Source organism: Hyposmocoma kahamanoa, unplaced genomic scaffold (assembly GCF_003589595.1).
Source record: "Hyposmocoma kahamanoa isolate Upper Pololo Valley unplaced genomic scaffold, ASM358959v1 79, whole genome shotgun sequence".
NCBI lineage: Eukaryota > Metazoa > Arthropoda > Insecta > Lepidoptera > Cosmopterigidae > Hyposmocoma > Hyposmocoma kahamanoa.
The window spans coordinates 9,508,937-9,532,440 of record NW_020653993.1 but is presented as its reverse complement, the minus strand read 5'-3'; the positions used below and the strand labels follow the sequence as shown (position 1 = coordinate 9,532,440).

General features: G+C 35.2%; 3 protein-coding genes across 4 annotated transcripts in view; all 3 read right to left on the bottom strand.

Annotated features, from left to right (window-relative positions):
- The window catches only part of LOC113233679 (ribosomal protein S6 kinase alpha-4-like), a 175,878-nt gene extending 161,921 nt beyond the window's left edge, over window positions 1-13,957 (bottom strand). The window contains exons 1-2 of the mRNA XM_026468854.1: window positions 12,773-13,957; window positions 4,484-4,552 (exon numbers count right to left, since the gene is read on the bottom strand). Coding sequence (XP_026324639.1) covers window positions 4,484-4,552; window positions 12,773-13,208 — 505 coding nt within the window. The 5' untranslated portion in view covers window positions 13,209-13,957. The remainder of the gene's footprint in view (window positions 1-4,483; window positions 4,553-12,772) is intronic.
- Window positions 13,958-15,599: 1,642 nt separating this feature from the next.
- On the bottom strand, window positions 15,600-17,716 carry LOC113233681. Its single transcript, XM_026468855.1, has 3 exons — window positions 16,484-17,716; window positions 15,840-15,916; window positions 15,600-15,716 (listed from the first exon to the last, which is right to left on the bottom strand). The coding sequence occupies exons 1-2, from the start codon at window positions 17,154-17,156 to the stop codon at window positions 15,906-15,908; spliced, it is 684 nt and encodes a 227-aa protein (XP_026324640.1). The 5' UTR covers window positions 17,157-17,716; the 3' UTR covers window positions 15,600-15,716; window positions 15,840-15,905.
- Window positions 17,717-18,242: 526 nt separating this feature from the next.
- LOC113233614 (CCAAT/enhancer-binding protein zeta) overlaps window positions 18,243-23,504 on the bottom strand; it is a 34,270-nt gene continuing 29,008 nt past the window's right edge. For both annotated transcript variants that reach the window (XM_026468767.1, XM_026468768.1), the window contains exons 16-19: window positions 22,792-22,907; window positions 21,126-21,347; window positions 19,647-19,736; window positions 18,243-18,574 (exon numbers count right to left, since the gene is read on the bottom strand). In XM_026468767.1, the coding sequence (XP_026324552.1) occupies window positions 18,246-18,574; window positions 19,647-19,736; window positions 21,126-21,347; window positions 22,792-22,907 (757 nt within the window). In that variant the 3' untranslated portion in view covers window positions 18,243-18,245. The remainder of the gene's footprint in view (window positions 18,575-19,646; window positions 19,737-21,125; window positions 21,348-22,791; window positions 22,908-23,504) is intronic.

Sequence of the window (23,504 nt, the reverse complement as noted above, 5' to 3'; positions counted from 1 at the left end):
GAGGGAATAGTAACAATATACCAACTGCCTGTATAGGTTATTTCTGTGTGCAGTTTAGTGGGTGGCCAACTTCACAGGAATGACGTATCTTTCAATTTTTACGAAAACCAATTATTTACATCACAATCTAGAACAGTAAAGGGCTAGCACGACGGGACGCGACTTGCGCGAGAGCGACATACAGCGCGAGATCTCTATGCAAGGATAGCGGTATATCGCGCTTTATGTCGCTCTCGCTCAAGTCGCGCCGTACATTAAGTACAGCTGTACTTAATCTGCAGCCGGTCAAACTTTTATAGGCGATTCGAACCACTATTATCAGGAAGGTGCTGTTTAATACTATAGATTTCTATGTTTTTAAAATCTTAAGGTGAGATATATTTAGGTTTTGTGTTATATTTATTACATGGGTCAAACCAGGTCCCCTCGATCGCTAACTAATTTTGTAAAGGATGACCTAAAAATAAGGTCATCACCCAAAAATGTTGCCGCCTGGTGTAATATACGTGTCCCGAAGAAAAAAAAGGTTTAGCATATTGATCTAGAACAGGGTTTTTTCACCTGTGGTCCATGGACCCCTAAGGAGCACATGTAATGACCGCCGGAGGTCCTTGGCAAGCCTACCTAGCATAATGGAACAGCAATCGTCACACTAACTATTATATATGTAATTATGTAAAGTTTAATCGCAAACAATATAAGCTAGTAAAAGCTAAACGAAGTTTTTTCATCGTTTCGGAAAGGGTCCATCGACACTTTGATGTTTTCAGAGGGGTCCATGACTATGTTAAGAAACTCTGATCTAGAATATGAAATTCTGAGTAAAACTATGTAAATAATGTTTGCACGTCAAAATTGCATATATATATTAAGTTTTTTTTAAATAATATCAAGTGACGGGACGAACAAGTCGTGCACCTGATTGTAAACCTGTCCATAACATTTGCAGTGCATGTGCAGTGCAGTTGCACGAGTTTTAAATCGCAATGATCTGAGGGGCACTGCCACACCGCCCGTCACGCTGAGACAAAAGTTGACAAGTCCCATGCGCCTGTAATTTCACCAGCACCCTTACCCTTCAAAACCGGAACTCAGTAATGCTGACATTACTGCTTGGTGACAGAAATAGGTAAGGTGGCAGTACTTCCCTGGACGAACTCTTTTACAAGCTCTGCTGCCACTAAAGTTCATCACGGGAATATAAGGAACAAAAATAATCAACGAGTAAAAAAAAACTCCAAAAAGATTTCTTAAATACTTATTGCTGATGTGAACTATTATTCTTGCAAATTATTTTGTGGCGTCAATGGATACTTCCTGCACAAAAATAATTCCGGCACATATATACATTTTATTGCTTACTTGTGGATTGACACAAATAATGTTTTCTACTGACAACGTTATTTGTGTAAAATATTAATACTACCTCCTTAATTTCAAGAACATTGTAGCTTTTACAAAGTTAAACTATTTCTCAATAGCGTACTTTTACAAAATTAAGTACTTTCGCAAAATATTTTGGCGTACTTGTTCGGATTAGCTGTATCTCTGTAACGTAGTTTTACGAAATAAAGATATTTCTGTGAAGAAATTACTTATTATTTTGGCAAACTTAAGCTATTTATTTACTAACGTATTTTTACAAAATAAGGCTATTTCTCAATATAAATTACTTCCTTGTAAAAGTACGTTCGAATAAGCATACGTTTATTATCTAGTGACAATTATACTGGTGCCCAAGTAACAATAAATTTGGAAATCTAGTTTGTTAATTAAAAAAAGACGAACTTGGGGGTATTCAGTGCTAATGAACCTCGTAAGCGTTTACATAGCTACTGCATTATATGAATTTTAGTCCCAGATGTGTGCATTGAGCTGTGGAGAGCAGGTGTTAACAATTAACCCATCAACTGTGCGGTCATTGACCTAACTGGTATCGCTTACGTCTATCTAGTAAAGATACACTTTGCAGGCAAAAATTAATTTACATTTGATTAATTACTACTTCAAAAATAACATGGTATATATATTATTTATATCTATAAAAATGAAGTACCTTGGGTTTATTTTAATTTTTTTTTGACAGGCAGATGACTCCACCAATAGGCTAGCACGATAGGGTGCGACTTGCGCGACCGGTCCGTCTTTTTTGAAGACGGGAGTAAAATGACAGCTCATTGCGCGAAAGTGTTGCCCGCCTTCAAGCAACTAATGATAAATATTCTATGCAGTATATATAATCAGAGCTGTAAATCGCAAAGACCTGACATTGCCACTGCGCCCGTCACCCTGAGACGTAAGTTGGCAAGTCTCATGTGCCTGTAATTTCACCAGGAAAACCGCAACACAATGTGGACATTACCGCTTGGCGACAGAAGTAGGTTAAGGTGGTAATACTTCGCTGGACGAACACTTTCACAAGGAGATCTACTGCTACTAAAGGTCTACTGAAACTTGACGACGTACAATAAAACTACCGTGTTAGAACCCATTAATTGGTCTCAACGAGTTGTTAGCTTTACAGATGGTGGCTTTATTGACTTATTAAACGACTTCAAAAAGTTCTCAATTCGACTGTATTTTTTTTATGTATGTTACGCAATTACTCCGGTAAGGTACCTCAGTATTGGTGTCAGTTAAATTTGAAGAAAATATTCCACCTCCAAGGGTGGCAAACTATGGGATGAATCCGGTTTCGCGCACTTTCCGGCAACCGATTTCAATGAAACTTGGCAAACAGATGTAATTCCACGAACTTAGAGTACTTTGTACTGAGATTATTGGAGTACACAGTTTTGTATGTAGGTTCTGTACATGTATTTTAATTTCATAAAAATAAACTGGAACATTCTTAATACAATGCTTGATTTTTATTCTTTAGTCTGTTATTATAAGCAAAAAATGTTATAATATTGTTTTAATTCCGCGATTTATCATTTGACGTCAAGTTGTTGTATTAATTAAGTTTGTTGTTGTTTAAATACGATTATTCTAAGAAAGCAAGAACAATAGACGTGTCAGAATTAACGATATAAAGTAAAAGTATTTTTTGTATAAGAAAATGTTATAAATAAACAATAAGTGCAAAATATGCTGTCCCGCAGACATTGTTGACATGTGTTGTTTTCAATATGTTACATTGTTAAATGTTATATAAGTGGGTTTTTTTACAATTTAAGTAGCTGTACCAAGGAATCAAACGACAAGAAATTTTAGATTTTCGCGGTTATTTCATATTGAATATTAAACAATTTTTTCGGATCGAAGTGGCTATTTGTTTTTTTTTTGTGTCTTGATGGTCAGCAGGCGTGATCATTGGGGACCTGTAACGGGTCCGAAACTTTGGTGCGGTTGCAAAAACAAATAATACGCGATTTTGACCCGAAAAAATATTTGAAAACCACTGTTTGTTTTGTTACTAAAAAATAAGTGCGCGTCTAACCTATACGATAGAAAGTGACGATGAGGTCACACCTAAGTAATGCCTATTCACTCTCACCTTGAAAAGGCCCAAATTATAGAGGTTTATGGAATAGTTCTGCAGGCAGGGAATTCCACTCCTTAGCCGTTCGCCATATAAATGTAGAAGCGAAACGCTTCTTACGAATCCTTGGTTTGACTTACAGGAGACGAATAACAAACCAGTGGGATCTAATACTCAGAAACTTTTGCGTGAGTAGACGCAACAAGTGACGAAAGTTTTATCGCTATATGGAAGTCATATGGGACAAACATAAATTTTTATATACACATAGTATCAACTCAGTCAACTGTGACCATGGGACCTGTAAAGACCTTAAAAAAACACATATACGCGATTAAAATCCGGAAAAATAGTTTCATTACCTATGTGTAACAATCGCGAAAACCTAAGAACTCGTTATAAAAATAAACTTGTATGTTTTTTTTATACTATCTGAAATTTTTTAGATCTGTATTGGATAGTAGGTAAGTTCAAACCTGCACCCGTCCCCCCGCTCGTGCGTTTCGCATCGTAAGTGCCCAGTTACACGAAGCGAATGTTATCGCGCGGCCGCCGCGCGGCGATCGCCTAACTACCACGCCTTCATGTACATTAATTGCGAATCTAAATTCTATTTACTAGGCAACGACATTTAAATTCCTCTGAATAATACAATCGCGCGGCCGATGCGCGCGCCGCCGCGTTGATCAAATTCAAGCCAGACTCGCCCATTTAAGTTAAAACGTAAAAGCTAAAGGAATAGAGCGTATTTTGCCATGACAGTTAAGACGCACGCGGTCGTTGCGCGGCGGCAAATTGGACTCCGCTCTTCGTCCGCGCGGCGGCCGACCAAGCACGATAAAATTCGTGTAGAATAAATGCGCCCTAACGCTATATAAACATAAATTTATTTTTGAATAAAAGTAAAATCTAATGAATTATTAAAAGTCACGGAACAACAAGTTGTTGTTTAAGGTGTTAGTAAAAGTACAAAAAAATATATATGCGACAATCACTTACCTCCGGTACCCAGCACTTTGAGCAGGTCGAAATGTGATATGTCCACTTTTGATGGCCCGTTTAGGTTAACTGAAACAATTAATTGGATTTCATTTTCAATTGCCAATTAAATGCCAACTAGCTTATTATGGACCCTGAAATAATGGCGTTAGTTATATAGACTTTTCATACCAATGTTTGCGTAGATAGTAAAAGAACCTTTTAGAATTTACAAAGCACCGAGAGCTTAAATGCGATTGAGTCAACTTCATAAATTTAAAATTTTTATTTGATATTTTATTTATCAAAGTATAGAGTCTAACCGTCATTATACACAGAAAAAGTAACAAATTTTATTTGATTACATTTAAGTACTAACATTACTTGTCATCATATATAAATTTGTACTACATTTGCTTTGTTTAATAAATGTTTTAACTCTCTTTATATTGATAAGTAAAATTATCAAACTAAAATATTAGTTTAGAAAATAAATCCACATTTTTTTATTTTAATAGTTATCAAAGTACAGTGTAATTGTACAACTAAGGAAATTCAACCAACAATGTTTACTTGATAACTTCAATTTCAAAATAAAGTATCAAGTAAAATATTTAATATACAAGGTATAGAGTATACACAAATTTACTACACAAAGTAAAACCAATTACACGGACTTAAAATTGGTTATTTCACCGGATCAGGCCTAATAATCTACCCGTGGTATACCGTAGAATGCAAATGAGCGATAAAAACAGGAGACTCGAAGATTCTCCTTATGTTAAACTGCTGCTTTCCTATCGTCGCCGATTCTATTATGGCCAATTATTTTTGTATACCGTAGTATACTATCACTTGCTTTGTGGCATCTTCCAAGTGTGTTGCAAGTTTGTTAACTCAAATTGCCTCAATACAGACAGTTTCTTTGAAGATAGGAAGGAATTTTTATTAGGTTATTGTACTCACAAAAATCAAACTTTATTTGAAGTAACCTCTATACATTCACAATAAAGTCTATTTGATCAAAATATATACAGTTTAAACAAACACTATTATTTTAATGACAATTTATAAATATACATTACAGTGTAAGTGTGTGAGTACATACGTTGATGTAAAAATAGGATCTAGATGTGTGCCAATCACGTACTTAATTTTGTTTAGATATTTAAATTATCTCCTGTAAATTTAAAGTTATAATTTTCAAAAGTGGATATCACCAAAATTATTATTTAAAGGTAGGTGTCTCATTTAAGGTCGTTTTAAAACGTGGACACACCCAGATGCAGTTATTTTAAGAAGTTGTTGTTTCAAATAATGAAAATTTTTAGAAGTGTTCATTTTAAGAAATCTTCATTTTAAAAGTGGTCATGCCATTATAGGAAATAGCAGTAGAGTTCGTTGTCAAAGAGCTCGTCCAGGGAAGTACTGTCACCTTGACTATGTCTGCCGCATGCAAGCATTACTGCGTTCCGGTTTTGAAGGGTAAAGGTACTGGCGAAATTACAGACACATGGGACTTGTCAACTTATGTCTCAGAGTGACGAGCGCATTGGCAGTGCCCTTGCGATTTAAACCTCTGAACGGCACTGAAAAGAACTGTTATGTACAGGCATGTCGCTTATCACCAGGCGCACGGCATGTTCGTCCCGTCACTTGGTATAATACCAGCTTGGTATTATAAAAGTGTGTTTTTTTAAACTTGGTAATTCTTAGTAATCTTCACTATAAGACGGAATATGGTCGTCAAAAATCACCAAGATGGCTTTATAGGCCTACTAAATATATAGGCCTACTCTGACACATTTTCACTTTCTCTAAAGCCGAATACAGATTATTTTCAACACTACATGCAATGCAACGTTTCCCCACACATTTTAATGTGTTCGCGAACACATTGCACGCTCTCTACGCGCATGTTGTTGTGTTATGTCGATTGTCGGCTTTTCGACAAACAGTTTGAGTGCGAGTAGATGTCGCGTTGCATCTTGCGTTGCAAATAATCTGTAATCGGTGTTTTAGGTGAGAGTTTAGTCAAGCGCTTTTCGTTACTATTCTCAATAATTGCCGTATAATTTTGATTGCAATCTAAATAAGATGTACGATTGATCTCATCTTTCAACAACGAACACTCTCCATTAATTGTCGCATGCCTACGTTTTTATAATATGAATACATCTTCTTGATACAAGACACAACTTAAGACATTCAGGGCCATTCCAAAAAAAACCTAACACCCGTTACCGTTCTTGCAGTGCCCTTTCATAAACTTCTTTTAAATAAATTTAAAGTAACAACTGAGGGAGAGGTAAACGTAGTATTTAAAGTAGAATGCTGTCTTCGGTAGAAAGAATTATTTAAATGATAACACTTAAACGACAAAACAGCAAAAGTTTGTGAGATTCTAAGCAGAAACGGTGATGTGTTTTAAAGTTTTTTACTTTGATAAACAAATAGTAGAAACAGGGGTTTAAATAGTAACTGAACCGGAAAGAGTTATCGCGTAGCATACAAAAAAAAAACTTAAGACGAATTGAGAACCTCCTCCTTTTTTGAAGTCGATTAAAAATTGGTTTCGACAATCGCGAACTCAACAATATGATAAAATTTTAGAAAAAATGTTTATTAACAGACGATGTGTGATAAAAAATTAAATTCTAGGGAATCCCACGATAAAATGTGTTCCAGGAAAACCAAAACTTTATCACAATATATTATCAACACTTTTTTACTCCACAGGCATATTTCGATACTTCGGGAAAGAAAAGGCGTAAATGCCAAGAGAAAAAGAAATCATTATACCATTTTCGTTCGTTACGTTAACATTCAAGATTTTTGCAAAAAACAAATCTTTTGTGTAAAAAAAGAGCTTGAAAATCTAACTCAACTACAATAATAGCTCATCCAAACTAATATTAAAAATGCGAATTCACGCCTAAACCGCTGAATCCATTTTGATTAATTTTGGTTTAGAGATGGGATCTAGGACAAGGACATAGGCTACTTTTTATCACAAAAATAAATCTTAAAGCGGGTTTAATAGCAGATAGTTTGTATGGAAAACCAATAAAACAATTGAAAATTAGTATAATACAGTGGGCTACTAGAAGTACTTATTCTACGCAGACGAAGACGCGTCCATCAGATAGTTCTTAATAAATTGGCTTTTAGGCCCCTTCTTCCTCGAAATATCGATTTGTTTGTGGTACAACTATTTTGATTAGGTTCCTTGTTCGATAACCGGTTTTATATATAACATACTGTACACATACTGGTGTAAATACAGAGGCATAAAAGTGACGTTGCATGTTTTTTTTTTCAAACAGACACGGGTAAATAATCTTCTTGCTAAATGATATTTTTGTCTAAACTTAGTCAGACGTACAATCTTAATCAAGAGTTCAAAAGCGAACATTCTCGATTAATTTATTTCTTCATTAATAGGAACACCAACAGCATGTATATTAAAACATTTACATCAATTTAACTATGCGTGAACACGGTTCTGACACATAAACCAATTACAGGTGTACATATTCAAGCATAAGTGTCAGGAATAGCTGCTTATTCAAGAGAAAACGACAAGCTGTTGGGGAGTAGGCTCTGTTACGTCAATAAAGCAGTTTTAGTAGCAAGCAGTAGGGTTCCTTTTGAAAGACTCAGGGTCGTATTCCAGAACTCTACTCAAGGCTCAAGTCAGGACTTGAGCAGACTTGAGTATGATTTCAAGCACTGGAAATACGACCCTAATGGCAAGGACTTGAGTATGATTTTCAGTGCTCACTGCAATACTCAAGTCCTGACTTGAGTATTGAGTAGAGTTCTGGAATACGACCCTAAGACTTTTGAAGTACTGTGAGCATTACTGCATTCCAGTTTCGAAGGATTAGGGTGCTGGTGAAATTACAGGCACATGGAACTTTTCAACTTATATCTCAGGGTGACGGGCGCAATGACAGTGCACCTCGGATATTTTTGATTTAAAGCTCTGAGTGGCACAATAACTGTTATGGACAGGCGTGTCGCTTACCATTATACCACATTACCGATTTTGATGCTTGCTGAATATTTTCATCAAATTTAAATGGGACCAATACGGAGGTACCCTCCTTGCAACAAAAAAAAAAGAATCCTCAAAATCAGAACATCATTTATCTAACCGACGGTTTACATTTTAATAATTGACGATCACTCAACAGTTAATACTGTAGGCACCAGACGAGAGGGTCCCGGGTTTGGTTATCCGGCAGCGTCAGTTTGGGAAATTAATTTTTTTTATTGGTTGTGGTATACGTGTACTGGAGTGAATTTCGTTGCTTTAGTGCTTACATACTTCCACGGCCTCGGTGGCCGAACAGTTATCATACTGCTCTGTCACGCAGAGGTCCCGGGTGTGATTTCCGGGCCGGGAGAAGTATTTGTATGGGCAACATTTATTTCTATCGCGAGTTAGGGTGTAATTTGTGGTTGTCTATGACACTCGCCATAGGTTTTCCGCGCGCGCGGGGCTATAAACGTGTGCATTATTATTATTATTACTTACAGTACATGAAATTCCATAGTTTGAGATCAGGTATTTAATGTGATTTCCAGACAGATCATTTTTACATGGCGAACGAAATTTTTTGTTACGATTTTGAAAATATTGAAATTTGTTATCATAAAGTACAAAGCCGGTAAATTAAAATAAATATATAAAAAAAAAAAAAAATACACCCTGTATATGTTAAAACGTTTCACGCACAAAATAACAAGATTACTATTATAGAAGGTTATTGCACCTTGTGACATTGTAAAGGTGGTCATAATTCCATAAACACACAAAACACATAAACAAGACGTGCCATCATCATTAGGGTTGTCTACTACTTTTAAATTACAAGTCATGTGCTGCTCCCCATTGACATCATTCTTCAATGAGTTATTTCTATTCTATTTATGTTTCTCACCTTTAACATTTCACTAAAATAACTATAAATGTCGCCAATAGACCAATGCACGTTCACACTGGTGGGCGGCACGATTGACTTCTGGAGTGGGGGTGGAAGAAGCCAATTAATTAAAAAAAAGTTATACTGTTTTTACCATCTTTTTCAAAGAATTTTCCATACATATTTTCATTATAGTCTTTGTCTGTGACATTCAAGAAACTGCACTTTCGATTGTTTTCCAAAGTATTTACATTTTAATCAACATGTAGTTCAAATTTAGTACAGTACGGTTGAACTATTTAAGCATTTAGATCTTTTTGATACTAACTGTACAGGCCTGTGCTGGGGCTGGAAATGAAGACAGTTGTACTTGAAAGTTGCGTGTTCAACCTGGACTAACACTGCTAGGGTTTAATTGCTGAAAAACAAATTACTGTTTTGGTAGCCCAGCGCACTGCTAGGGTTTAATTGCTGAAAAACTGTTTTGGTAGCCCAGTGGACAGTATGTATTAGCGAGAAGGTCATAACTTCAATTTCAGGTAGGACCAGTTCGAGAAACGAACTGTTGTAAATTATTTCTGGTGTGGGTGGTCTAGGTAGTGTCTCAGAGTTAATTTCGTTGGTGTAAAAAGCAACAGAGAAATAAAAAAAAATTGAGGCAAAGAAAGAGTAATAAGCCTTATGAGTGTTTGCCAAAAAGCAAAGGCTTCCGTAGAACTTCAAAGACTCGGAATTATTATTTTTTCTTTTCAAAAGTGACAACCCTAGCTTCTTGTTTTAACAATACTTTAAAACACATGCATCAGTTTTGAACAACACTGATAATGATAAAACGGCAGTAATGTGGTTAATTTATTTCAATACATACAACCCCAAAGTTCAGTACTTATCATTTTAAAGTATACATATATTTTAATAATTTTTTAAATAAATGCTAGGAATAGAGCTTATATAATTACTACTTGAAATTGGGTAGGTAAATGGAGTGGAAATTTGAAATGCTGGCATCATATCCTTTTTATTCATCGTAACTTTAACTGACAACATACTGATAAAATTCAACTATTTAGATTCAACATTTGATATTTAATCATTATAAGCACTATGACACAAAGCAGTGACATTTTTATGTGTTGTAATAGAACTATTATGAGTATTGTCCATGGCCAGGTTAATGTTTTTCTACTAGACAAAACTGGCATTTTAATTTAGCATACACTTACAGACTTGAGGGTCATACATATCAACAGGTATTTCATTTTTACTATTGTTCAATTAACTATAGCTACTTTATTAACTAGACCTATTATTTGTAATGGACTCACATTAGTTAATGACAAATAATGTATTGGTAATCAACTTAATGGCTTCATAAATTGACAATAAAGTCGTTAGTGAAAGTAAATACGTATATATACGTGCAATGACACTTGTCTCTCGCTGGGGTTGAGAGAGGCTATGAACCTGCATTTCTACACTCCTGACACGAGGAGTCAACTATGGAATTTTTATTGAAGCATGTCTTTCAAAACAGCACTACCCTCTCATTTCAACAACAAAATTACATTGCTATCTAATATTTTTATATATAATTATTATTTTAGATCAGATTCATATTACATATTGATAGTTCAAGTAGGCTGTTTTTTTACGATACCAAGTGAAAGGACAAAGAAGTCGTGCGCCTGGTGGTAAGCGACACGCCTGTCGCAGTTGCAGTGTCACTCAGAGCTTTAAATCGCAAAGATCTCCTTCTTCCACTGCACCCGTCACCCTGAGATATATACACGCTGTAATTTCACCAACACCCTATTGCTTCAAAACCGGAATGCACTAATCCTCAGCTCACATTAATGTGTGACAGCAAAAATAGGTAAGGTGGCAGTATTTCCCTGGATAAACTCTTTCACAAGGAGCTCTATCATCAAAAATGAGTTTATGATGTAGTTTTTGGCTTAAATTCTCAAACTCTTGAGTAGATAAACATCAAAGGTTTATTATTCGCCAAAAATATTTAATTTTCCTATGATTCATCACATACATGATTAGTTTTACTTGTCTATTATACTTTGGCTTTTATACTCTTTCTACCCTGAAGAGTCAACATGTAACAGTTCTAAATATTATTATTATTATAACCTGTTTATCTTTAGTCATACCAGATAAAGTAAATCCCCATTGTAAAAAGTGATAGTTTTTAACATAAGAAATGAAACTTCGGTCACGGTCGACCGAGGTGATAAAGTCATCAACCAGTTTTGTCTCATATTATTACTAACTACCTTATTTTTCACTGTAGTTACAAAAGTTATTAATTATATATGTTATTTTTAAATTCTACAAGGAACATTGCAATTTATGCTGCATATGATTTACAATTGTTCTATTTTAACAATATTTTTTATTAAATTAAATTTATTATTAATTAATAATGGAATTACAATAAATTATAACATATTAATTAGTACTGCAGTCTATGTCCGATTGGGATTTTTCATCAAAGGAAATACTGGATCCCAAACTGGTTGTAGAGAGAAACCATCTTCCCTGTTGAAATTATGATATTTTTTAAATTTCAATGGCCTCTTGCAGCGTTCTGAGTAGAAAATGTAGGTTTGTTTGAAAAAACAAATACACGCAATTTAAAACCGAAAAATTCATTTCCTATGTGTAACAATTGCGAAAACCTAAGAACTTGATATGACAGTTTCTTGAACTGTGAATATTCCAATTTCCAATAGACCAGCTTGGAGGACTAAAGCCTAAAAGGAGATCCTCTCCTTCAAGGATACCTTTCTCAGGAGTGCAACTCCATTGATATTTGGTTTGAAGGTGTTTACCGAGTCATGGTCTATTTATTACCTTTATTTCATTTAAGCATTAACAGACTCCCTAAACAGGGTGTGGATAAAGGTAGAGAAACATATACACTGCCATGGAACCTTTCAAAGCAACAATCGATCCTGAAATTCCTTTATATGCAAAATAAGTGTAATGAAAATATGCCACATTGTTAAAAAAATTTAGTCAACTACCCTATAGTCATTTTCTAGGATCACATCATGAAGGAAACTGCCAAAATTGAGTTTTGAAAGGGAATTGTTCTTAAAAGGTAATAAACAGATTTTCCTTAATGCACTACTGTTTTAGGTGAACCTAACCACTGATTGATATCAGTAACCCAGTGTCTCAAGACTACATAGATGAAATGTTTCAATGTCTAGTGTCATTGCTAGTCTAGACAGGCAATGTTATGTTGGTGTCCTTGCTGCTATGCAATGTAATGTATGATGTGCCTGGAGGTTACATGTAGGTCCAGCTTAACCATACCTTCAAAGTATATTAAAGTAGTGTTAAGAAATAAATAAAAACCACATACCTTTATTTCTTTTCCTAATTTTACTGGCGTCCACAAGGTTCCAATCTATAGAATCCCTAGCAGGTGGTGGTACAGTGCCTCCAATGAGTTCCACCGAACTACTCCTGTTGCTCGGGCCTGGTTGAGGCTGTACATCCTCAACTTTGTCCTTCAATGCACTGGACACACTACACTCCACGATTTCAACACTCTTGTCCACATTGTTAATACTGCAGTGCCCGTTTACAGGCTGGTCGGTCCTTTGCTTTTTCGGTGGTTGCTTCTTGTGCTTATGAGCACTGAGTCGCCTCTTCAGCTTGGTAGAATGACTCGAATTCCGCGAACTTACTGGTGAAGGGCATCCACACTCCATACTGCCCTCCTGATCGCTACCTTCGTAATACCCTGATTCGTGCTCAGGTTTCTTATCCGGGACACTCATTTCCACAGTCGCCATGGTCAACCCACCACCAGAAACATGAAGGAATCAGCTCGAACTCCACTCAAGTGTCGGACATGGAAAAACACTCACAAACACACTGCCACAAGATCAATAAAGTAAGTCGGGCTTAACCCCAGATATTTAACGTTATGCTATTGTTTATTACACGAATGATTCAACTTATCAACTTCACAGGCGAAAGTACGACACGTAAGTACGCGAGCATTTTTGCGAGTATTTCGGAATCCTCACGAACTTCAAACGAAACAAACCATCAGCAGAGATGGCGCTTCGCTCGATTATTAAGCGGCCGAAACCAAAAGTCGTTCACAATCATACAAACGTTCCTATCAAAATGACCTTTGCATTAAAACGGGAAATTTCACTCGGGTCTACTTTCACACTGTTGAAATGTCAAAATTTTTAAGATATTTTCGTTGGGTTAGTTAATTAATGTACACAATTCCAAAATCACAGCCTTTTAGTCACTCTTAATTCTCACACAATGAGAATAATCCAATTTGTCCCGTGTCAGTACTTTGAATTCATTTGTCAACAGTCCTTCACGTCAAAATTCTGATTGTAACCTTTCACTATCACTATTTAGTCCATAAAAAATCCTTGTTACAAAAGACTGGCGCGAACGAGACGTAAACTCTCTCAGCGCGGAAAAATAACTGAAATTAGTCGAGAAACGCAAAATAGAAACCGTGCGACGTGCGAGCGGCAGCTTCCCCCACTACTCACGATTTACGAGGCCAGATAGTGCATGCAAAACTCAACGATAAATCGACTGCTTTTTATCGATTTAGAAATGTATTTCACTTTTGTTAATAAATTAAATGTCGATCATTTTTAATATCAGGATATGTTTTAGATATAAACCATAGAAAATTTTTATTTGCAATTGAAATTAATTTTTTATCTTCCTGATTTATCTGTCGTTTGCGCGTATACTGCCAAGTCTCCGTTTCATGGACGTAAATAAAAAGAGACAAAGCTATTGCTTATCGGTCAAATAGAGAGAGATGGCAATGAAAGAGTGTGACGAAAGTAGAATGAAGCTAGTCGTATCTCTTTCTCGATACTTTGCAGTGGCCGTGGCGTGGATCGTGGAATGGCCGAGTTGCGGCAAGAATTGAAGAATGATTTTGATTATGTATCTTTTACTTAAGTATACTTTATTAAACTTTCCATGTCAAGTTTAATTGACCTTTCACCGCTTAGCAGCTGCTCAGTTTACAAATTAGGAAACTGTTCTTTGAATTACTTAATTCAGTAGGTATGCGATGTAGGTTGTATTTGATTTATTTCATTGTCTATTTATTGACCTAATAATGAGCAGTGGCTGGCCTTTAGCTCAGCAAAAAGTCTAAAGCCTTTTTGCTCACAACACTAATCATTTATCAGTGTATCTATTAGTTCACTATAATTCCTCTGTCGAAAAATATTTGTTCAATAAATATTCACTTTCAAATTTTTTTAATTTGTTAAAAATCCGACTCGGTTAAATAGCTAGTGGTCTACAAATTTTGTTTATTTATTCTACATCAAACGTTTTACCTGTGTCAGCTTTTGTCAGCTACGAGTAAATATTTGCATAGAAAAGGAACTGACTTGCGCTACGATTGTTGTGTAACGATTCACATAACAAGTTAATAAATCTTTGACTGACTTATACAGAGTAGGTTTATGTGTAACAATATGCTTTTAATGTTGATTACGAAAATAAATACTCATACTAATTACTTTTACATGCTATAAGAAGTAAGGAAACTTATCGTATTCTATGTAATCACTGTATGTAACTATATATAGATAGAAGTACTTCCTTAAATATTTACAAGGATTAGCAGGTCATGAGCTCGACTTGTAGTTAGTCTAACTTCAATATGTTGAGCAAATATAAATAATTAAGAATAGGTAGTGTAACTGGGGCGTAGCTTGGGATGCGTAGAGAGAGGTACTTTTATGAATTTAAACTGGAATAATCTTCAAAATATACTTTATTGCACTTTTTTACATGCTTTCGGCGTTGGGTTATATTTCGTTATATCAAGATGCTCCATTCTTTTCTTACTTCATTTTTCAAAACACATTCTAATTACAAAACTATTCATTCAGCCAGTGATTCTACTCGTAGAGTAGAGCCTAGACTACAGTAGCAATTTTGTATTTTAACCTGTCATAACCAATTGAATGCGAATTTTAGTTTTTGAAATTCCTTTGTATAAACAACTGCTCAAATCAAGGATTTTTGCTTTAGTAAAATCGGTAAAATATGTTCAATATTCTTTAAGACTAGTACCCAATTTATTTATTACCTGTACAAGTAAGTACCTATTTAATGCCTATATAATATAGTATATGATGTAATGAACGAGGTACCTTATCTTTAATATTATTGGGATTCATTAGATTGGGTAGGTTGCGAAATTGCGTCCAATTTTATGGTTGTGCGATAATTAATCGATCATGAAGGCTATGGCAACTGTACGACGCGGAAGTTTGGAAGGCCAACGTCTGCAATATAAAATTTATAAGTAGATAGTTTGTCTAAAATCTAGATCTAAAATCTAAAATCTAGTCTAGAATTGCAGAAAATAAAGAAGATAACTTAGCGTCTCAATTTTGTTTAATACCTACCGTAAAAAAGTTGAAGTTGTTGCTTTGCTCTGGATTGTGATGCTAATCTAGCTACGTTTTTTATACTTAAACTACTCCTGAAAAATAATTTAACTTTCAATTTCTGCAAGAAACGAGAGAGTAAAAACTTTATTAAATACTTATTGAAAGCGAAAGCGTTTCTTCATAAGCGCACTTATCTCGAATGAAAAAAAAAAAGAATGCTGAGCCGGTGTCACTTTGATTTATCTGTAAATATATCTATATCTCTGTTGGTTAGAGTCCAAAACGTCGAATACGTTACAAAAAAAAAGAGGATTATACACAATCGCTACGTTTTGGCAACTTTAGCATACAGTGACTCTGCTTTATTTATAGTTAGACACTATCTACAACATACGCACAGATATGGAGTAGTCCAACAAGCAACCCCAATGCAGAGAAATACATTGAAGATTATTCTTCTTCTTTATAATGTCATAGCTCCATACATCCATCCATCGATACTACCGATGATTCCGCCAATGTCGAGTTAAAGAACATTTTTTACTCAAAATTTGACCGGTGATCATATTAAATTAAGAATTCCTTAAATAAAACAACGTAGGTGTGAATAAATAACAGCCACCTAATACTTCAAATTGATAATAAACCAAAATACTTACCGTAACCTATTTCGTGGCGAACCGTGTTGGCCTTTACAATAACCGGTGTCTCTTCAAATGGCTTGGTGTCCTGGTTTAATTTGTTAACATTCGCTTCATCTTTGGCTTTTGGTGGTAAGTCATCGAAATACTCGTCGAAATTGTTTTTATTGAAGAAATCAAAGTCTATAGCTGCCCGTTTCATTGTAGGAGTAGCACTGGTTGCAATGTCTACTTCGAACTGTAGCATTCGAGCTGGCGACATGAGCTCAGATACGGGTGATGGTTTCACAAATATCTCAGTATCATCTTTTTTGACAAGAGACAGCTGTAAGTTTCGTGGTTTGTGTGTTTTTGAAGCATTATCAGCAAATTGTTCCGAGTACTCTGGTGTACGTGTAAATTTTTCAATGGGAGGTGTTAGTGGAGTCTCCGGAGAGTCAATATTGGGCGTAGGAAGAGTCAGGACTGGCGTCCCAATGGAAGTTGGTGTGTCATCAACTGAAGTGTCTCTACCTCCCAATGTTATATTTTCACCAATAATTGAAAAATTATCCAAGCTCATCCGAAAAGTATCATCAGGAAGCTGAAGGTCTAAGTTTTCAGGAATAAAAGTTTGATTTGTATTCGAAGTTGATGCATCCTTTTGCGGAATATTTTCTGTATCCTTATTTTGAATTAAAGAAGTCTCCATATTAATTAATTATTAAATAACTCGATAAAGTCTGTATTTCATAAAAATATATTTATTGACTTAAACATTTAGCATACACAGTAAGGAGTATTGACAGGCGTCCTTGAAAGTATCTTGATAATCGATAAGCAACAAGAAGTTCACATCACTTCAGTCCTTACGCACACGTGTGCAACGCTAAGTTCGTGTGTGTGCACCGGTGAGCTGTCAAACTAGTTTCGCGGCATAGTTTTTCCTCCATTCGTTATTGAAATGAATCTTACAATAGGTACACTATATTGAACACAGAATCCATCGAAAATTCAAATTGACACACTAACACTATACATACGACTAAAAAGTATTTTATCGCCTTTACAAGATTGTCTAAAAATAGCTCGGTAAATCATCACTTGCACAGGTTTTGCCCGCTCTTTTTATTCACTCACAGATTCACTAAAAATAAACTAATTCTGTATAATACACGTAATAGATGGTTATTTATCATTGATTTAACAAGTTCTATGCCTGAAATGAGTCTGAGTATCTTAATTTAGCGTAGGAAACGCGAAATGCGGCGCGATGGCACAGGACACAACACAATACAACTACACGATGTAGTAAATGTCAACAAACATGGTTTCTTTCCGCGCCTTCGCATCTATTACGTGTACCGCTTAATGTTCCGACTAATTTACAATCGATACTATGAATATGTAGGTAGCTAACTATCCGACAGCTTTAACTTTGAGATAACGCTGGTTTCTCGAAGTTTTCGGAGAATATTATTTTTCTTCGTCCATTTGACGTTTCGTATCACTTGACGTTAGCCGACACTGTGTCTCACGCATGCGCCGTTGCAAAGCGATATCTAAATACAGCGGCTCTATGTGTATTTTCATGTGTGCCGCTTCAAGCCACGAGCGAGTTATTTCAAGGTCGTTTCAATAAAGCTTTAAAGGTATTTTATTAACCCTGCGTGATTTCTTCGTGTATTTTTTTATTTATTCACAATAGATGATTATTAAAATGAAAGGTAAAGTAAATAATGTAACAGCTTTATTAATAATTACATATATTAAGGGTAGTAACACGTAAGTTTTAAAAAGTTCATTTGAATTTTTTCTTTTTACCACCAGCGCCCTCTGAGTTTGCACTTTTACGTTTCCCGCCTTTTCTTTCGGCCATTTTGTTGCCATTAGTTTTCTTGATGAATTTTTTATTTTTGCCTTTTTTACTGCCTTTGTTACCTAGAATTTTCTTATTAAAGCCCTTTATCCACCTATCTCGCTTTTCTTCCCATGCCAATTGCTTTGTGCTGGAATTGTCTGTGTTAGACACAGCTTGGCTGGAACCTTGCTTCTTGTTTGTTGCAGTATCTTCTAAAAGCGTGGAAAATTCTTCTGCCGATGCGAATAGAGATCCAAGGTCGTCTTTTCCTGAAACAGAAACCCGTTATTAATACTTACTATAAATCACACGTTTGTAACGCAAATGAAATATAAGTGCACTGAACGTCTTCTTCACTATCAATAACAAAAGAAGCTGTCAATTTTCACTGCTCTTTATAAATTTTATTTGTGAAGCAAGTGTACGCCGTCCAAAATTAATAATACATCGACTAATTCATACACAACTAATTAGGCAGCTCTATTAAAGTCTTCTTTTTTACTGACAATGACTAGTGAACACAAATGCACTAAACTTGAATTTAGCTCGGGTTTGGGCAATCGGTGGCATTTTAAGAATGAATAATATTAATGAATCCGTGTCTTAATTTAATATTAAAATAAATCACAGAATATACTAGATTTTTAACATATTTTGGACCGCGAAATGGTACAGATCGAAGCACTTGTTTGTTCCTACTGTCTTCATTTGAGGTTTTTCAAGCAGTGTTAATGGCTTGTATAATATATCATGAATAAGTTGGTCGACTTGTTGCTAGTTGTGCCTCACATATTCGTGGTGTTAGTAAACGAAATTAAACATCAAAGCAATTAACAATCAAATTTCATAAGCGCTCTGATCAGTAATTTTCAGAAAGTATGAAAAGAAATAACGTCACTGACTTAATGAGTAATTACTTTCGATAGTGATGAGTTAAAATATGTTGCAAGCGGAATATTCGGACGCAAAAAGCAGTATTTTTCTACTTCTAAGTAAAACTTATACGCGCGTATAACTGTGAAGAGGGATCTTGTAGGCATGCAGGGTGGAGGTGGCTAGGGCAGTGATTGTATGAACACTGCGCTAGGTACCTTCACGTTTGGATTCCACTTTCCATTTAACATCAGATGGAGTGGAGTCATCTGCCTGCCATGTATATAAAAAAACTCAGTTTTTTGCCAGACAACCATGCTTGCCTGGTCTAAACTAGGGAATTTCCTTCCCAGAACACCTACACAGGAAACAATTTAGAAAAGTTAATTCCCAATTCCCGGGACCTCTTTGTAAGAAGTACGTTCTGCGTACGAAAGTATGTAATGTTTTCTTACGAATATTAGCTACCTTTTAATTTAAGTTTTGTTTTTCCTTTTCCTTTTTTGCCAGGAACCTCAATTTGATCATCATCGTCATCGCTGTCTTGCAAAAGCAATTCTGTAACAAAAAAAATGATATGTGTAAAAGTTACTTAATTAAAAACTTACATAATTAATATAATTTTTACTGCTCCTATTTATATATATTCATTTTTAAGTTGACACTTTATAATGACATGTAAGTGAAATATTTAAGAACAGTTTCTATATTTTAAGTTGGAATTATTTTATAGGATTTATATTTTCATTTTTACAATTTTTCATGACATTTTTACGTTGTTTCTTCTTTGTGTGATAGGAGTATGTACGGGTCAACGTACGTTATTGTGCAACTGAAAATGTGCAACGTTGCACTGGACATTGGGCACGTCCAAAATTTATAAATTATAATTTTTAGTACAATAAAGTGACTTCGTGGTATCGGTCGAGTATTATTTCTACAGCATCTTTAACATCTCCCTGCATCATCTCGCTGATATCACCTGACATATTACTGTACGAGACAAGCAGCTCGTTGCAATGCCATTGAGAGCTTTAATTGCAAAGATCCGAGATTTTTCAATTTGACTGTATTTTATGTATGTACACACGCCAGCACATCAAGCTACACATTGACGTATCTTGTTCCGTTGCACTGGAGGCGATTTTTGAAAAAAAAAAAAAAAATGTGTAGTCTGATGTGCCGTTGTCCGTAACTATGTTACGCGATAATTCGATAATTTGTTAACCGATTTTGAGGATTCTTTTTTTGTTGGAAAGAAACTTCAGTGCTGGTCCCATTTAAATTTGGACGTAGCTAAACAAAAAGGGTCCAATGAACATCTAGTCACTTTCGAGATATGGCAGTTGGAAGTTTAAAAATGTTTCTCATTCTTGTTTTATTTTCAAAACTTATAATGTCTTGTAACTCCAGAGATATTTATTTACGTTTTAAAGTTGGATTATTTTTTCTTGATCTAAGAGAATCATTCATCAATACTTTAGGAACCGTTTGGTACAGAGTCAAGAGCACGTCAAGCTTGACACTTAAAACATACCCAACTCTATGCCGCTTACGATAAGATCAGTCCCAAGTACAAAATGTCAAGCTTGAAGTGCTCTTGACTGTACAGAGTGACTCATTTTTGTATAATTTTGTGGATTGGATCCTTTTTGCTTAACTTCGTCCATTTGAAGAAAATAGTGCACTGTCGCGCACTTTTCGGTAACCGATTTCAATAAAACTTGGCAAATAGATGTAATTCCACGAACTTTTGACGTCGGTTTTGGGGTCCCGATTGTGTTAGTTTATAGAAAAAACCACTTGTAATTCCATGGAGACTCTACTGATATCATATTGCAATTATGATAATGTTTTGTTGTTCTGCTAAAATCTAGTTGCAATGGCAGTTGATGGTCTATTGAAATAATTGAGATTGACTGTTACGCCTGTGTATAACATTCTTACCATCTTCATCACCAGAAAGTTGAGGTTCATCCTCATCAGCGGATATATCAAGATCACCATCACTGCCCCCCTCGTCGTCATGATCACTCCCAGCTTCGTTAATTTCATCACCATCAACGTCGCTATCAAGCTGATCATTATCATCGTCAGATTTCTTCTTAGGTCGTTTTTGTTTAGTCGCTTCCATGTCTGCTAGGTAGTCTAATTCGTCGTCTGAATCGCCTGTACAAAAGACAACAACATTTTAATGTGCTTTCACTCCTGGAATCACGGTCTTGAAAAGAGATTCGACACTGATGTTTTCAGTCTCAGGAAAAGCAAGACTTTTGAGACTTGGTACCATAATTACAAATTTTTTTTTGAGTACATGGTTATGGTAATATAAAATCAGGTCCTGGCATAGCGCCTGGCACGATTTGCTGGGAGACGTTGGTTCTAATACAACAGGATCGAAGTGAATTATAAAACAAAGATAGAACATTTAGAAAAATTGGATAATAATTTAAGAAATATTAATCATTATATACAGAGCCTTAAGAATTCCGGTATTGTATAGAATGTCTAGGTATTCTATATAATACTTAAACTACACACATTGCCGTTAACATTACACATTTTTTGTTTTATTTCTAAAAAAGGATGGTGAAAGCTGCTCCACTAACGACGAAGAGCCGTTCATGGCCTTTGCATAAGTATAATTAAGCGTTTTAGTTTATGCCTAGTAACCAATATATTTTTGTATAATTTTAAAACCCGAGAATAAAAAAAAAAGTAAAACATTGTACTGTAGAATAGATGCAACAACACAACGCAATTAATTCAGCTCGACCATAGATTAAGTTCAACATTCTTGTATATATGTTTCTTTTTAAGCATGATTAAATGTTTACCTGCCTGAAGTATTGGTTATTTTATAGTACACACATAAAACATTAAAGCTATGAAATACCTAATGAAATAATCAAACAGTAATGACATAAAGCAAACAATAAAATACAATGTGACAAAAACATTTAGACAATGTTTAAATGAGAGATAATGAAAATTGCAAAGGAACGTTTTGACAAAACGAAGTGCGACCATTTGCGGCAGATTTCTGCTATTTGGGTAATTTCATTTTTATTCATTTTCATTGATGCAGAACATGATATTATAAGTTATATTAAATGTGGCAAGGTTTGGCAGATTTGGGAATATTCGGGAAGTGCTTTATTAATTTTGGGAACAAAGTGAAAACTTGTTGTTTTCTGCTACTATGAACACACATGTGAAGCGAAATACAGGACAATTTTATAAAGATAACCTAAATCAACTTTATAACCCCAGCTTCTATAGGCTGTACTCAATTAGCTCTTTTGATGCTTTGATAATGAATCACAAGTATTGATAGGTCTCCTTAATGCAGATCGTGAATATATATATATATATATATATATATATAAATATATATATATTGTTATATTTAAAGATTCTGGGAGAATTTCGACACCCGTAGCTCAGTTGGTAAGAGCAATACTTCGGTGTTGTAGGGTCGTGTGTTCCAAGTCCGAACGGTTCGAAAAAGCTTTTCTATGTGTTCGATCGTTGTATTAATAATTGTAATAAAAACTAGTGGAGTTATTTCGCAAAAAAATTCAATAATACTTTTACTATACGTAAACGTTACCTTGAGCTGCGGAACCGGTTACGGTATCGAGGTACTTCTCAAAGTCTTCGCTGGTCACAGAATCCTGGTCGCTGTCCTCGTCAGAGTCGTCTGCATTGCGGCGGTTTTGTAGAAAACTGTAAATTTAACATTATTTTGAGAATCTCGTGGCGTGACCGGATTACAAATTCAGAAGTACTCAATAAACTGAAAAAAAGATGGAGCTTATGAACTCCATTAAGTACAGGAAGATGTCGTACTTCGGCCACGTCATGAGGAACAATAAATACAAATTACTCCAGTTCATCATCCAAAGCAAAATTGAGTCAGGATTGCCATGATGTTGTCCGATAGGAGAGGAACCAAATAAATTTGTACAAATGTTTATTTACAAAGAGCAACCCCGAGAGTTTCTTCCTCATTCTTCTCAGGGGAATCTGGCTTACGAATGAGTAGAAGAATTTAATCAATATTACGATTTCAAGTGTGTGGCTTGTATGTATGTATGAGCCCTGATGATGCCCTTGTGGAGATTTAGCACTTCTTGACGTATTAGGAAATCTGTTTTACCGTAGCTTCATAGGTGTATGTTAATGCAAAAACAATTTTCCTTACATTTTTGTGTTTCTTTGTTATAAAAAGCATATAAGAAAATTTTGACATTTGGGAGTTGATGCTATCTCAGTTTGAATCCAATTTTTTTCCGTACCGTATCAGCAGCTAGATTTTGATTG

Bases quoted from the DNA above. Each gene is read 5' to 3' on its own strand.
- LOC113233681 (XM_026468855.1), bottom strand. From the start codon at position 17,156: ATGGAGACTTCTTTAATTCAAAATAAGGATACAGAAAATATTCCGCAA.